The sequence below is a fragment of the Cherax quadricarinatus genome, chromosome 3 (assembly GCF_038502225.1).
Source record: "Cherax quadricarinatus isolate ZL_2023a chromosome 3, ASM3850222v1, whole genome shotgun sequence".
NCBI classification, from domain to species: Eukaryota; Metazoa; Arthropoda; class Malacostraca; order Decapoda; family Parastacidae; genus Cherax; species Cherax quadricarinatus.
In genome coordinates this window covers 79,338,648-79,355,173 of record NC_091294.1, presented here as the reverse complement: position 1 = coordinate 79,355,173, position 16,526 = coordinate 79,338,648, and the positions used below count along the sequence as shown (strand labels likewise).

At 43.8% G+C, this 16,526-nt stretch overlaps 1 protein-coding gene across 7 annotated transcripts in view; it reads right to left on the bottom strand.

The window, feature by feature from the left end:
* The window catches only part of Hipk (Homeodomain interacting protein kinase), a 160,087-nt gene that overhangs the window by 122,042 nt on the left and 21,519 nt on the right, over positions 1-16,526 (bottom strand). For 5 of the 7 annotated variants that reach the window (XM_070092997.1, XM_070092967.1, XM_070092978.1 and 2 more), the window contains exon 2: positions 13,847-14,050. In XM_070092997.1, coding sequence (XP_069949098.1) covers positions 13,847-14,047 — 201 coding nt within the window. In that variant the 5' untranslated portion in view covers positions 14,048-14,050. Of the gene's footprint in view, positions 1-3,808; positions 3,955-13,846; positions 14,051-16,526 lie in introns of all 7 variants that reach the window. The other 2 variants (XM_070092989.1, XM_070092992.1) reach the window with 2 other exon arrangements.

The following is a 16,526-nucleotide window of genomic DNA, read 5'->3' as shown; positions in this document are numbered from 1 at the left end:
GTAAACAAGTGCTACAACCCAACCATCTCACCAAGTTGAACCACCACAGGTTAAATATAACGCTGGTTTGTTAACCACGGATGACTGACCTTAAAGATCTGCATATTCATACACGCATGTGTTTCGTGTTCATGAGATTCCATGTTCGTGAGATGTGTTCCATGTTCGTGAGATGTGTTCCATGTTTGTGAAACGTGTTCCATGTTTGTGAACGTGTTCCATGTTTGTGAGACGTGTTCCATGTTTGTGAGACGTGTTCCATGTTTGTGAGACGTGTTCCATGTTTGTGAGACGTGTTCCATGTTTGTGAGACGTGTTCCATGTTTGTGAGACGTGTTCCATGTTTGTGAGACATGTTCCATGTTTGTGAGACGTGTTCCATGTTTGTGAGACGTGTTCCATGTTTGTGAACGTGCTCCATGTTTGTGAGACGTGTTCCATGTTTGTGAACGTGCTCCATGTTTGTGAGACGTGTTCCATGTTTGTGAGACGTGTTCCATGTTTGTGAGACGTGTTCCATGTTTGTGAGACGTGTTCCATGTTTGTGAGACGTGTTCCATGTTTGTGAACGTGCTCCATGTTTGTGAGACGTGTTCCATGTTTGTGAGACGTGTTCCATGTTTGTGAGACGTGTTCCATGTTTGTGAGACGTGTTCCATGTTTGTGAGACGTGTTCCATGTTTGTGAGACGTGTTCCATGTTTGTGAGACGTGTTCCATGTTTGTGAGACGTGTTCCATGTTTGTGAGACGTGTTCCATGTTTGTGAACGTGCTCCATGTTTGTGAGACGTGTTCCATGTTTGTGAGACGTGTTCCATGTTTGTGAGACGTGTTCCATGTTTGTGAGACGTGTTCCATGTTTGTGAGACGTGTTCCATGTTTGTGAGACGTGTTCCATGTTTGTGAACGTGCTCCATGTTTGTGAGACGTGTTCCATGTTTGTGAGACGTGTTCCATGTTTGTGAGACGTGTTCCATGTTTGTGAGACGTGTTCCATGTTTGTGAGACGTGTTCCATGTTTGTGAGACGTGTTCCATGTTTGTGAGACATGTTCTATGTTCATGAGACGTGTTCCATGTTTGTGAGACATGTTCTATGTTCATGAGACGTGTTCCATGTTTGTGAGACATGTTCCATGTTTGTGAGACATGTTCCATGTTTGTGAGACATGTTCCATGTTTGTGAGACGTGTTCCATGTTTGTGAGACGTGTTCTATGTTCATGAGACGTGTTCCATGTTCGTGAGACGTGCTCCATTTTCGTGAGACGTGGTCTATGTTCATGGGACATGTTCCATGTTCATGAGAAGGTGTTCCGTGTTCCATGTTTGTGAGACGTGTTCCATTTTCATGAGACATGTTCCATATTCGTGAGGTGTGTTCCATGTTCGTGAGAGGTGTTACACGTTCGTGAGAGGTATTCCATGTTCGTGAGACGTGTTCCATTTTCATGAGACATATTCCATGTTCGTGAGAGGTGTTCCACGTTTGTGAGATGTGTTCCATGCACATCACTATACAGTCCCACTAAAGGTGACCATCTGTCAACTCTGTGCTGTTGTATCCACCTGCAGACAGGTGGCTATGGCTGCTCATCTACAGGGTCCACCTGCAGAACTTGGCTGCTCATCTATAGGGCCCACTGGGCCTGTCACTTGTCAAAGACATAGCTGTGTGACTCCTGGAGTCACAGCAAAGGGGAGTCTACTACAGCATTGGTAATTTATTAAAAACTGATGTATTTTAATACAAGGACAGTGACATGCCATGTGTGGATCATTCAGGACTGGTGGTGACTTGATCCACTACCACCATGTGGATCATTCAGGACTGGTGGTGACTTGATCCACTACCACCATGTGAATCATTCAGGACTGGTGGTGACTTGATCCACTACCACCATGTGAATCATTCAGGACTGGTGGTGACTTGATCCACTACCACCATGTGAATCATTCAGGACTGGTGGTGACTTGATCCACTACCACCATGTGGATCATTCAGGACTGGTGGTGACTTGATCCACTACCACCATGTGAATCATTCAGGACTGGTGGTGACTTGATCCACTACCACCATGTGAATCATTCAGGACTGGTGGTGACTTGATCCACTACCACCATGTGAATCATTCAGGACTGGTGGTGACTTGATCCACTACCACCATGTGAATCATTCAGGACTGGTGGTGACTTGATCCACTACCACCATGTGGATCATTCAGGACTGGTGGTGACTTGATCCACTACCACCATGTGGATCATTCAGGACTGGTGGTGACTTGATCCACTACCACCATGTGAATCATTCAGGACTGGTGGTGACTTGATCCACTACCACCATGTGAATCATTCAGGACTGGTGGTGACTTGATCCACTACCACCATGTGGATCATTCAGGACTGGTGGTGACTTGATCCACTACCACCATGTGAATCATTCAGGACTGGTGGTGACTTGATCCACTACCACCATGTGGATCATTCAGGACTGGTGGTGACTTGATCCACTACCATGTGGATCATTTAAGACTTCGTGGCTTGATCTACCACCATGTGGATCATTTAAAACTGCTGGTGGCTTGATCCACTGCCATGTGGATCATTTAGTATGGAGAGGAACAGGGTAAACAGTGTATATATTAACTTCTAGAGATGACAGTGTATATATTAACTACCAGACATGACAGTGTATATAATAACTACTAGACATGACAGTGTTGTGCTCAGGTATATTGCCAGTACAAACAACCCTCAAAGACAATGAAAGTTTTAAGAATAAACAACAATAAAACAAATCTTGGAATGGTTGGGATTCAAGCTCATTCCATGGCTTGTTACTGGTTTGTTGTTCCTCATGATTTCATAAGGAATGACGAACCAATAACGAACTCGTCAATTCTTCACAACTTACTTCTGTTGAACGATGGGAAAGTTGCTATTCCAACTTGTACATTGTAACGAATACGAACACACTAACACCATGACCAGAACGGTACACAATTTTAACGGATACAAACGCACAATATAATGACTGGAACAATACACAAATGTAACGCATACGAGCGCACAACACCAAAATTGGAACAATACACGATTTTAAAGGATACAAAGGCACTAAAACCATGACTGGAACAATACACAACTGTAACAGATATGAATGCACAATACAGTGACTGGAACAACACTTGATTTTAATGGATACAAACGCACAACACCATGAGTGGAACAATACGCCAATAACCCACACACAGGAGAATGACATTTAAGCACAGGTTATTGAAAGGGTCAGAAGTACAGGTGATCCTCGACTTACGATATTTTAACTCACAAACGATGGATTCATCAACACAAAACCCCATCGCAAGTCAAGGAGCAACTGTAATGTCATTATGGTTAATATAAAGCAGCTGGGAATGAAAGAGGATCAGGTATGATGTGAGGGAGGAAAGGATCACTCTGAATCACTGGATCGTGCCCCCCCCCCCTGCCTCCCAGGGTCAAAGGATCAAGCCAGTCATAATCAACAACACAGATATGGAATTCGGCACACTATCGGATGGAGAACGGAGGGACGGATGGATGAACGGACATGGGCAACATTACACCTGCTTGCAGAGTAAATAGAAAGGGCATAAAAGCAATAATATCTGGGAGAATGACAGAATGTCAAGCCAATTTTAGTCAACTGCACAGCTATGGAATTTGGCACAGACTGTCAGACGGACGGAGGGAGAGACGGATGGATGGACATGGGCAACATTGCACCTGCTCGCAGACTGAATGGAAGGGTGATAAAAGCAATAATACCTGATACTTGCTGAGTCGTGGGAAGTGACAATAGATGTGATGGCTTACAGTGTTTAACATGTTCACTGGCTAGCAGCTGTAAAGCTGTGCAACTGACCAACACATCATCGCGCCTCCGCTTTCCATCAACTCCCTCCAAGCAAATTCTAAAACAAAACAACACAGATACAGTAAGCCCTCGACTTACAAACATATTGGGGACCTCCTGAATTGTGTGTAATATTCATAATACAGGAGTCTTCAACTTACAAACACATTGGGGACCTTTTGTATTGTGTATAATAATGATATTATACACAATAATTATATAATATTATACAAAATACAGAAGATTGTCAAGGTGCTTGTAAGTCAAGGACTTACTGTACTGTAACTTCTCGTATTTTGTATTTTACCAATTACATCCATCAAACTTATGTGCCATTTTATGTGATGAAAGTACATTGGTGTATTTGTGTAATAATCATTCAAATCCCCCCACAGGGGGACTTGAATGATAGCTCTACGACTTTCATTCAATTCCCTCCAAGCAAATTCTAAAACCACACAGATACTGTAATTTCTCATATTTTGTATCTTACACCAATCACATTCTTGTACCATCACTGTATCCTTTGGACTTATGTACCAGTTGTATTTGTGCAATAATAGCAAAAAAGCACTGCAAAATGCAAAACATACATAGGGAGAACTGACTGACAGCTCTAGGCCTTTCACGTTGCAATCAACACATCTTCAAACGGGTAGAAAGTCCAGGTAGATACGACGTCCCCCTGAATGAGTCTACCTGGACTTCCTACTCATTTCTGCAACACTGAAAGCTCCTGAAGATGTGATTGCAACATGAAAGGCCTAGAGCTATCATTCAACTCCCCTGTGGTTGTCCTGCATAGGTGTACATATATACAAGATGGGATAGTAGGGGAAGCAGAATAAAGTTCCTCACTATGATGAAGTATTTACACAACCCACACATGCAACGTTTTGGTCAGACTTGGACTATTAACTAGTTGTTAGTTCAATGCTCAAAAAGACACCAAAGCTAGAAGGTTAGACTCCAGATGTCTCATAACTTTGAGCAGCTAGCTGGAACACTAGCCACTGTTCTTACAACGGTTTCTTCCTGCAGTATATTTCCTGCGGTATACTGCCTGCAGTATACTTCCTGCAGTATGCTTCCTGCAGTATGCTTCCTGCAGTATGCTTCCTGTGGTATACTGCCTGCAGTATACTTCCTGCGGTATGCTTCCTGTGTTATACTTCTTGCGGTATACTTCCTGCAGTATACTTCTTCCTGCAGTATACCTGGGTGTTAAGTCACCTTACACCTGCTGTCAGTGTTCACCTAGCAGTAAGTAGGTACTTGGGTGTTAGTTGACTGGTGTGGGTGGCATCTTGGAGGACAAGATTGAAGGACTACAATGGAATTAAGACGGACAGCCTTCGATGATGCACTAACTTTCTTAGGCTTTCCTGGGTGAATAACCCTCCATACCCTGCATTATCCTGTGTGGCTAACCATCCCTACCCTTTGTTATCCTGGGTGGCTAACCATCCCTATCCTGGGTTATCCTGGCTGGCTAACACTCCCTACCCTGGGTTATCCTGGCTGGCTAAGACTCCCTACCCTGGGTTATCCTGACTGGCTAACACTCCCTACCCTGGGTTATCCTGGGTGGCTAACACTCCCTACCCTGGGTTATCCTGGGTGGCTAACCCTCTGGGTTAAAAATCCCACAAAATCTTCTCTAACCATACAAAGTGTAAAACATTCCTTTTTTTTTACGCAAATCAGTTTTACAGGCTAGGAGATTTTGTACTACCTCAGCTCTTTCCAAAGTTTAATTTGTAAATATTGTAAGTTGTAAATATTGTAAGTTGTAAATATCCTAAGTTGTAAATATCATAAATTGAAAATGTTGTAAGTTGAATATGAATATACAATGGACCCTCGATTATCGGCCGTAATCCAAAATAATATTTCCCATAAAAATTAATTTAAAATACAATTAATGTTCCAAAAACATCCACAAAAAAATAATTTTTTTAACAATTAACCCTTTGACTGTTTACGTCGTATATATACGTCTTACGCGCCACTGTTTCTGATGTATTTATACGCGTAAATTCTAGCCTTTGAAGAATTTCGAGGGTATATCTACTCTCTGAGCCCGGCCATGGGCAGCTTCAAATCGAGCGGGAGAAAGCTGGTAGGCCTACATGAGAGAGAATGGGTCTGAGTGGTGGGTGTGCACCCTGTGAAAAAAATCTGGGACTCAGTGGTGCTTTGTGGGAACGCCATCTTGGTAGTCCATTTTCACCATGCCTCGCAGTAAGAAGTACCTCACTCCTCGGTGGATTGGAAGTCTTTTGTTCCCAAGTGATAGCTCTAACAGCGATGGAAGTGTCAGTGAAAGTGAATTCCATGGTTTTCAAGCAGGTGTGACAGAAAAAAGTGCCCAGGATAACGTAATTGGTGATGAAAACCGAGATGACCCACGACCTTCCGAGGTACCTCTGGTGCTGGGCCGGCTCGTTCACGTTCACGTTCACCTGTACCAGGACGAAAGAGGAAACTATTTGCCCGTGTACAAGACTCAGATGTGAGCAGTGAAAGTGATAGTGATAGTGATTTCAAAGTTACTGAAAGCAGTTCTAGTTGTGACAGTGAGGGTGAATATTCCCCAGTGAAGCGGCAGTACAGTGGACCCCCGCATAACAATATTAATCCGTTCATGAGAGCTCATTGTTATGCGAAATTATTGTTATGCGGATGAATTTTCCCCATAAGAAATAATGGAAATCAAATTAATCTGTGCAAGACACCCCAAAGTATGAAAAAAAAACATTTTTACCACATGAAATATTAATTTTAATACACACAAACTGAAAAAGGCATGCACAATTACATGACACTTACCTTTATTGAAGATCTGGTGATGATTGATGGGATGGGAGGAGGAGAGAGTCTTAATGTTTAGAAGGGGAATCCCCTTCCATTAAGGCTAGAGGTGTCAAGTCCTTTTCTGGGGTTACTTCCCTTCTTCTTTTAATGCCACTAGGACCAGCTTCAGAGTCACTGGACTTCTGTCGCACAACATATCTGTCCATAGTGGCCTGTACCTCTCGTTCCTTTATGACTTCCCTAAAGTGTTTCACAACATTGTCAGTGTAATAGTCACCAGCACGGCTTGCAATAGCTGTGTGAGGGTGATTTTCATCCATAAAGGTTTGCACTTTCAGCCACATCGCACAGATTTCCTTAATCTTTGTAGTAGGCAACTTCTTCAATTTCTCTCTCCCCTCCTCCGAACCAGTTTCCTCAGGTCTGGCCTCTTGCTGTTGAAGTTGATCTAGCAGCTCATCATTGGTTAGTTCTTCATTGTCCTCCTCCACCAACTCTTCCACATCATCCCCACTAACCTCCAACCCCAAGGACTTCCCCAATGCCACAATTGATTCCTCAACTGGCATACTCCTCTCAGGGTTAGCCTCAAATCCTTCAAAATCCCTTTTGTCTACACATTCTGGCCACAGTTTCTTCCAAGCAGAGTTCAAGGTCCTCTTAGTCACTCCCTCCCAAGCCTTACTTATAAGGTTTACACAATTGAGGATATTAAAGTGATCTCTCTAAAACTCTCTTAGAGTCAGTTGAGTTTCTGAGGTCACTACAAAGCACCTTTCAAACAGAGCTTTTGTGTACAGTTTTTTGAAGTTTGCAATAACCTGCCGGTCCATGGGCTGCAGGAGAGGAGTGGTATTAGGAGGCAAAAACTTCACCTCAATGAACTTCATGTCTCCATAAAGTTGCTCTGCCACGTCTGTAGGATGACCAGGGGCATTGTCTAACACCAGGAGGCACTTAAGGTCTAATTTCTTTTCAGTTAGGTAATCTTTCACATTGGGGGCAAATGCATGGTGTAACCAGTCATAGAAAAAGTCCCTAGTGACCCATGCCTTACTGTTTGCCCTCCACAGCACACACAAATTAGCCTTGAGGATATTCTTTTGCCTGAACGCTCTGGGAGTTTCTGAGTGATACACTAATAAAGGCCTCACTTTGCAATCACCACTAGCATTGGAACACATCAACAGAGTAAGCCTGTCTTTCATAGGCTTATGTCCTGGGAGTGCCTTTTCCTCCTGAGTAATGTAGGTCCTGCTTGGCATTTTCTTCCAAAACAGGCCTGTTTCATCACAATTAAACACTTGTTCAGGTTTCAGTCCTTCACTGTCTATGTACTCCTTGAATTCCTGCACATATTTTTCAGCTGCTTTGTGGTCCGAACTGGCAGCCTCACCATGCCTTATCACACTATGTATGCCACTACGCTTCTAAAATCTCTCAAACCAACCTTTGCTGGCCTTAAATTCACTCACATCATCACTAGTTGCAGGCATTTTTTTAATTAAATCCTGATGCAACTTCCTAGCCTTTTCACTTATGATCACTTGAGAGATGCTATCTCCTGCTATCTGTTTTTCATTTATCCACACCAATAAGAGTCTCTCAACATCTTCCATCACTTGCGATCTCTGTTTCGAAAACACAGTTGAACCTTTGGCAAGAACAGCTTCCTTGATTGCCTTTTTGTTGCCCACAATAGTAGCGATGGTTGACTGGGGTTTACTATACAACCTGGCCAGCTCGGAGACACGCACTCCACTTTCATACTTATCAATGATCTCTTTCTTCATCTCTATAGTAATTCTCACCCTTATTCCTGTAGGGTTGGCACTAGAAGCTTTCTTGGGGCCCATGGTCACTTATTTTGCAGATAAAATCACCAAAAACACTGTAATAATACGAAATGTTCCGATTGTATGCTTGGATGTTACCGCGGAGGCTGGCTGGTAAACAATGCCACCGGCGGAACATGTGAGGCTGGCTAAGGCCGCACATTAGACGCGTCTCGGACGAACAGCGTTGAGCGGGTTTTTTAGCGGTATGCGAGGCAAAATCTTAGCGATAAAATGTATCGGTATGCGGATTTAACGTTATGTAAGGCCAACGGTATGCGGGGGTCCACTGTATATACAATGTAGCATGCGGTCTGGTAGTGTTTCATATGCTGTTCCAAGGGGAAGGAGTAAATCTCAGAGCACATCCCGTGGCCCTACACCACGACCTGATAGTGAAGATGACGATATTGTTACGATGGGTATGAATGATGCGAGTGAGGCAGCAGGCGGTGGTGGTGATAGTGATGGTGGCATGAGTCATGTGGCACCGGCAGCGGGCCACAACCAGCCTCACCCAACCCCACACTCCTACAACCTGCACAACCACATTTCAATATCCAGAACCCACCAGCAGACTGCATCTGGGATTGGCAGCAAGGTGATGAGTTTGTTCCCAGTCCCCATGACTTTGATGAAACACAAAGTGGAATACGGCCATCGTGTACACCTGGGAACAATGCTACTGAACTGGAATGCTTTCAGTTATTCTTCGATGAACCCCTGATGGACATTATTGTCAGGGAAACCAACACAAACCAGCACATGAGTACACCATTGCAAATACAATTCTCTCACCAAGATCACGGCTACACCAGTGGAAAGACACAGCTGTGACAGAGATGTACCTGTTTTTTGCCACAATAATGCTTATGCCACATGTGTATAAGCACACAGTAACACATACTGGTCAACAGAATGCCTTTCAACCCCAGGTTTTAGTGACATTATAGGTGTGAATCGTTTCTTGATACTGTTACGTATCAAGACAAAACCAGGCCTGACAGAAGCGACAGGTTATATAAGATCAGAAATGTGTTTATGTACATGAAACAAAAGTGTTGCATGTATTTTTATCCCTTCAGGAAGTTTGTTATTGACGAATCTTTGATTTTATTCAAGGGAAGACTCTCATTCAAGCAAAACATACCAAGCAAAAGGAAATGCTTTGGTACAAAGTTATTTGTACTGTGTGATTGCAAAAGTGGTCTCATTTTGGATATCATTGTGTACACTGGCAATAATACATTGAGAGATACCAGAAAGTTATTGGATATCTCTGGTGATGTGGTTCGAACAATGATGGAACCATATCTTGGTAAGGGGCATATTTTATTTACTGATAACTGGTACACAAGCCCTATAGTCAGTGATTTCTTGCGAGTGAACCTGACAGACGTGTGTGGCACAGTGCGTGGTAATCGTAAACATATGCCAAGGTTTGATGCTGGCACTCGCAGAGGTGAGGTGCAAGCCTTTGCTGCCAATGACATTGTGGCATTTCGGTGGCATGACAAACGTGATGTAACATTGTTGACATCAGTTCACCGAAACGAAATGGCACACACTGGCAGGCACAATAGAGAGACCGATAAACCCATTCTAAAACCTGCAGCTGTCATGGACTACAACCTCAATATGCACTTAGTGGACAAATGTGACATGCAGATTGGGTTTGCTGATTGTGTACGCAAGAGTTATAAGTGGTATATAAAACTTTTTTTCCATCTTGTTGATATTTCCATGCTAAATACTTATAACATAAACAAGTTGACGACCAACAACAAACCAAAGTATGGTGAATTTTGTTTGTCAGTCATCAGACAAATAATTGCCAAGTACCAAGGAGCAACACCTGCAATAGACCAGCACCCACGAAATTACCAACACACGCCATCTTGTTTGAGGCCTGGTGATCACTACCCCATACAACTGCCTCCTACTGATTTCAAGAAAAGTGCTCAGAAGAGGTGTTTTGTATGTGGACATACCACAAAACGCCTACAAACACGCAGAGACACTCGTTTTATGTGTGAGGAGTGTCAAGTGCCACTCTGCATATACCCATGTTCCAAAGAGTTCCACAAGCTGCAGCAGTTTTAGGAACATGTTCAGTGACTGTACATATGTATATATATTATGGAACAATAGTAATAAACAATGTTTTGTATTGTTTGTGTAAAAAAGTTTTATAGAGAAACTAATAGTGATAATGTTTGTTGTTATTGTGTTGTAAACAATGAGTGCATATTTGAACAATGTACACGTACGTTACTTTGGTCTCACAGGCCACATAAGTTACTTAGAAAAGAAAAATATTGGAAAATACAAGAAACCTTCAAACTGGAGTAAATAAAAGAATACCAGGTAAGAAAAATCATTTTTTTTTTTTTTAAATATTTTGCGACATAGAATGCCAGTTTCAGAAAGGGGCTTGCGACAGTCAAAGGGTTAAATCAGTATTACATACCTTTACTGAAGACTAATGCTGCCTGCTACACTTCTGCATGCCTGCTACACTTCTGCATGCCTGCTACACTCCCTGCATGCCTGCTACACTCCCTGCATGCCTGCTACACTTCTGCATGCCTGCTACACTTCTGCATGCCTGCTACACTCCCTGCATGTCTGCTACACTTCCTGCATGCCTGCTACATTCCCGGCATGTCTGCTACACTTCTGCATGCCTGCTACACTCCCTGTATGCCTGCTACACTTCCTGCATGCCTGCTACACTCCCTGCATGCCTGCTCCACTCCCTGCATGCCTGCTACACTTCTGCATGCCTGCTACACTTCTGCATGCCTGCTGCACTTCTGCATGCCTGCTACACTCCCTGCATGTCTGCTACACTTCCTACATGCCTGCTACACTCCCTGCATGTCTGCTACACTTCTGCATGCCTGCTACACTTCTGCATGCCTGCTACACTCCCTGCATGTCTGCTACACTTTTGCATGCCTGCTACACTTCTGCATGCCTGCTACACTCCCTGCATGTCTGCTACACTTCTGCATGCCTGCTACACTCCCTGCATGCCTGCTACACTTCTGCATGCCTGCTACACTCCCTGCATGCCTACTACACTTCCTGCATGCCTGCTACACTTCCTGCATGACTGCTACACTTCCTGCATGCCTGCTACACTTCCTGCATGCCTGTTACACTCCTTGCATGCCTGTAACATTCCCTGCATTCCTGCTACACCCCCTACATGCCTGCTACACTCCTGCTACACTCCCTGCATTCCTGATGCACACTCTGCATGCCTGCTACACATCCTGTATGCTTGCTACACGCCCTGCATGCCTGCTACACGCCCTGCATGCCTGCTACACACACTGCATGCCTGCTACACACTCTGGATGCCTGCTACACTCCCTGCATGCCTGCTACACTCCCTGCATGCCTGCTACACTTCCTGCATGCCTGCTACACTCCTTACATGCCTGCTACACTCTCTACATTCCTGCTACACTCCCACCATGCCTGCTACACTTTCTGCATGCCTGCTACACTTCCTGCTTGCCTGCTATACTCCCTGCATGCCTGCTACACTCCTTGCATGCCTGCTACACTACTTGCATGCCTGCTACACTACTTGCATGCCTGCTACACTTCCTGCATCCCTGCTACACTTCCTGCATGCCTGCTACACTCCCTGCATGCCTGCTGCACTCCCTGCATGCCTGCTACACTTCTTGCATGCCTGCTAAACTCCCTCATGCCTGCTACACTTCTTGCATGCCTGTTGCACTCCCTGCGTGCCTGCTACACTACTTGCATGCCTGCTACACTCCCTGCATGCCTGCTACACTCCCTGCATGCCTGCTACACTTCTTGCATGCCTGCTACACTCCCTACATGCCTGCTACACTCCTTGCATGCCTGCTACACTCCTTGCATGCCTGCTACACTCCTTGCATGCCTGCTACACTCCCTGCATGCCTGCTACACTCCCTGCATGCCTGCTACACTCCCTGCATGCCTGCTACACTCCCTGCATGCCTGCTACACTCCCTGCATGCCTGCTACACTCCCTGCATGCCTGCTACACTCCCTGCAAGCCTGCTACACTCCCTGCAAGCCTGCTACACTCCCTGCATGCCTGCTACACTCCCTGCATGCCTGCTACACTTCTTGCATGCCTGCTACACTCCCTGCATGCCTGCTACACTCCTTGCATGCCTGCTACACTCCCTGCATGCCTGCTGCACTACTTGCATGCCTGCTACACTCCCTGCATGCCTGCTAAACTTCTTGCATGCCTGCTACACTCCTTGCATGCCTGCTACACTCCTTGCATGCCTGCTACACTTCCTGCATGCCTGCTACACTCCCTGCATGCCTGCTACACTTCCTGCATGCCTGCCACACTTCCTGCATGCCTGCCACACTTCCTGCATGCCTGCCACACTTCCTGCATGCCTGCTACACTTCCTGCATGCCTGCTACACTTCCTGCATGCCTGCTACACTTCACGCTTAAATTCCATGTTGTTTCTCACTTTGTTTACCTCAGGAACTTGACCAGGAACTTTCTTTGGAGCTATGGTTACTTATTTTGCAGTTGCACTGCAAAAAAAAATGTTTGGATGTACATGAGCAGAAGCTTCCTCACGCACCGAAAGACTCAGCCCCAGCCGGCGGATGGACGCATCCAAAATAGGCGATCACTGAAATAACGGCTGATCACCGGGAGCCGAAAAACTGGCCGATCACTGAGTTGACCGGTAACAAGAACGGCCGATAACAGAGGGTCCACTGTATGATAAATAAGTCAATAAACAAATAATTACTGTAATTAAATACCAGCATTAAAAAGTCAATAAATAATTGTACTAGATATCAGTAGCCCGGAGGACCAGAAGAAAATTTAAAGTTTGATGAGTACTGAATGTGCAACACCACTGAACCATCATAGTCAAAATATTGCAAGTCGAACCATCATAAAGTTTAATTATTGCAAGTTGAATCATCACAAAGTCAAAATGTCACAAGTTGGACCATCATCGAGTGGAGATGTCGCAAACTGAGCCATCGCGGAGTTGAAATTTTGCAAGTCAAACCATCGTACAGTTGAAATATCGCAAGTCGAACCATCGTAGAATCAAAATATTGCAAGTTGAACCATCACAGTCAAAATACCACAAGTTGAGCCATCGTAAAAAGCAACACCTGTAATTCCTTAATCACCAGTTGGCTGTGCACCAACTGTCTCTAGCACACCGCCTGAACCACTTACATTAAGATGATGGTGGGCATGAGGCAACACAGACAAGGTGGACATGAAGCTCACCTGATGAGAGAGGTGCTTAGCAGCAAGCGTGTGGGAGGGTAGAGCTGTGGCAGTCACTGTGTAGCTGGGCACAGCATCGACGTAGCCACTGAGAGTTTGGTCCAGCTTCCGCTTCCTCTGCAAGCACTGTCCAGAAGTGGCAGGGGCATGCAAGACTGTGCTAGGCTCACCTCCCGCCGGAGAGATGAACATGTCAAGCATTCCCTGCAACACACCAACAAACACACAAGTGTTACTGGTTAGAACACAACACACTGACACTGTATACGTATTTTATTCCTCTACCTTCTACAACACAACCAGCAAACATACATGTGTTACTGGTTACAACACAACACACAGTGTGCACATTATTCCTCTACCTTCTACAACACACCAACAAACACACATGTTACTGGTTACAACACAACACACAATGTACACATTATTCCTCTACCTTCTACAACACAATGTTACCGGTTAGAACGCAACACACTGATGGTGTACAATTATTCATCTACCTCCTACAGTTACATCCTTTATAAAGTCCATCTATGTGATGCAGTTTTTTTGTAAATGACCCTGAAAAAAAACACATCCAAAACAATGAAGACTTTTGGGTTATCCTATGTAATTTACACATTTTAAACTATGCAAAAATACCCGAGTGCTTTCATGTGCTTACACACACGTTTCTCCAAAGATGTAATAATAATAATAATAATCTTATTTCTACATGTACATGGTACAACTTATACAGACCATAGCTGACATCAATGACATACTACAATGTATATAGAAAGTCCCAGATTATGTACAGCAACTCCATTATCAAGGCAATAAGCTTTGATGATTCTATTCACACGTGCAAGTCCCGCTCAAATCAAATCGTGTGTGTGGGGAAGTACCCTGGCTGGTGTGTTCTTTCTTGAATTCTATCATGTTTCTCGCCTTCTTTAGCAAAGGGCTGTCACTAGGAGGTTTCTTTTGGCCCAAGGTGGCTTATTTAGCAGTTGCAAGCACAAAAAACAATGGATTATTATGGAATGTATCTTATGAACGTGTGGGGTGATGGTCACTCGCCAATAAACAATGCCATACTGACTGGGAATGGTGTGTGAGGCGCCTTTGTGTGGTGTGGACACTGAAAGGCCACTTGTATGCATTCCAGACGAGCAATGAATGGCGAGGCAAATTACGAACCGCGAAGCTATATTTTGACGAAAAAAGTTGTCAAAAGTCGAAATTTACGAAGCAAGAGGCTTACGAATCTCGAGGGCTCTCTGTATTTAGGTTTAAATACTGGTCAGAGAGCCCATCATAAGTCCAAGGCATTGGTAAACAAGTACATCGTAAAGTAAGGAGAGGCTGTATTATGTTTGTGCTGTAGCACATGACTTACTGATTATGTGATAGTGAATGTGTTTAATTTTAGGGGCTGACAGTACCTTGGCAGGAGAGAACCAGTGTCAAAAAAGAGAGTTGTGACCTGACAGTGCTTCACAATGGACCACAATACCTTAGTAGGGGAGAACCAGTGTCACAATGGACCACAATATGTACCTTGGTAGGAGAGAACCAGCATATCAAACACAAAGTTGTGACCTGGCAGTGGTCAACATTGGAACAATCAAGCATCTAAAGTTTCTGCTGCAAAGAGCGAGTCATTCTTGAAGTTTTAAAAGTAGCAGAGATAACAGGGAATCAAAGATCACACAAACAAGCGATAACATAAATACAGGAAGGCCTCATTTTACAGTGCTTTGCTACAATAAATATAGTCACCACTCACTATAAGCTACAGGTCCGCCATCACAAATCCGGCAATCAGTTATTTGGCACTAATTTTGGCTAGCATAATTTCAAATTTCCAGAGTCGCCACACTAACCTGCTGGTACTGTTTGGTGGTGCTACTTGCTGCATAAGTCATTCCAATTTCTTTTTCTCCATTTATTGTTTTAACCTGCTTACTTTTAGCCCTAGCCATGGTTCCAATGAATAAAAGAAATGCTTCTCATTATGTAAAGCACCTACACAGTACATTATCCATTAAAGATAAGGTGGCTTTGAAGCCACTGTCAGTTGCCATGAGCTCAGTCTCATGAAGCAGGAGAATATGCTTTATTATTATGCTAATATCAACACTACAGCTTATTTGCCTATCAGAATTGATCTAATATGACATAAGAAACAATATAAATAACATAAAACATGTTAAATACTCCAGAATGAATAATATTTGGCATAACACCGAGCAGTTCGAAGGAGGTATGAAGAGGATATATGGTATACAAATACCATTCTCCTATCCTTGTCTTGGTGGCTTATATTAGAGAAAACAGAGTGTAGCACAGGGGTAACTGTGATATACACTCGTACTGCACCATAAACCTGAAACAAAAAAGTTATCTTCTCTATATAGATTATCACACATAGCAGCATATGTGTAGAGAACCTAGGATAACCCAAAAAAGTCAACGTGGCTTATTTTTAGTACCTGGCTTGGGTTAGCCATACATGATTTTTGGTAAATATTCGATTCTCAGCCAGGGTAGAAACATTAGGCATGTTTCTTTACACCTGTTGTCTATATTTACCCATCAGTAAATGGGTACCTGGGTGTTAACCGATTAGTGTGGGTGTTATCATGGGACACTGACCTAATTTTCTTGAAATACTCTGCATAACAAGCGGCTTTCT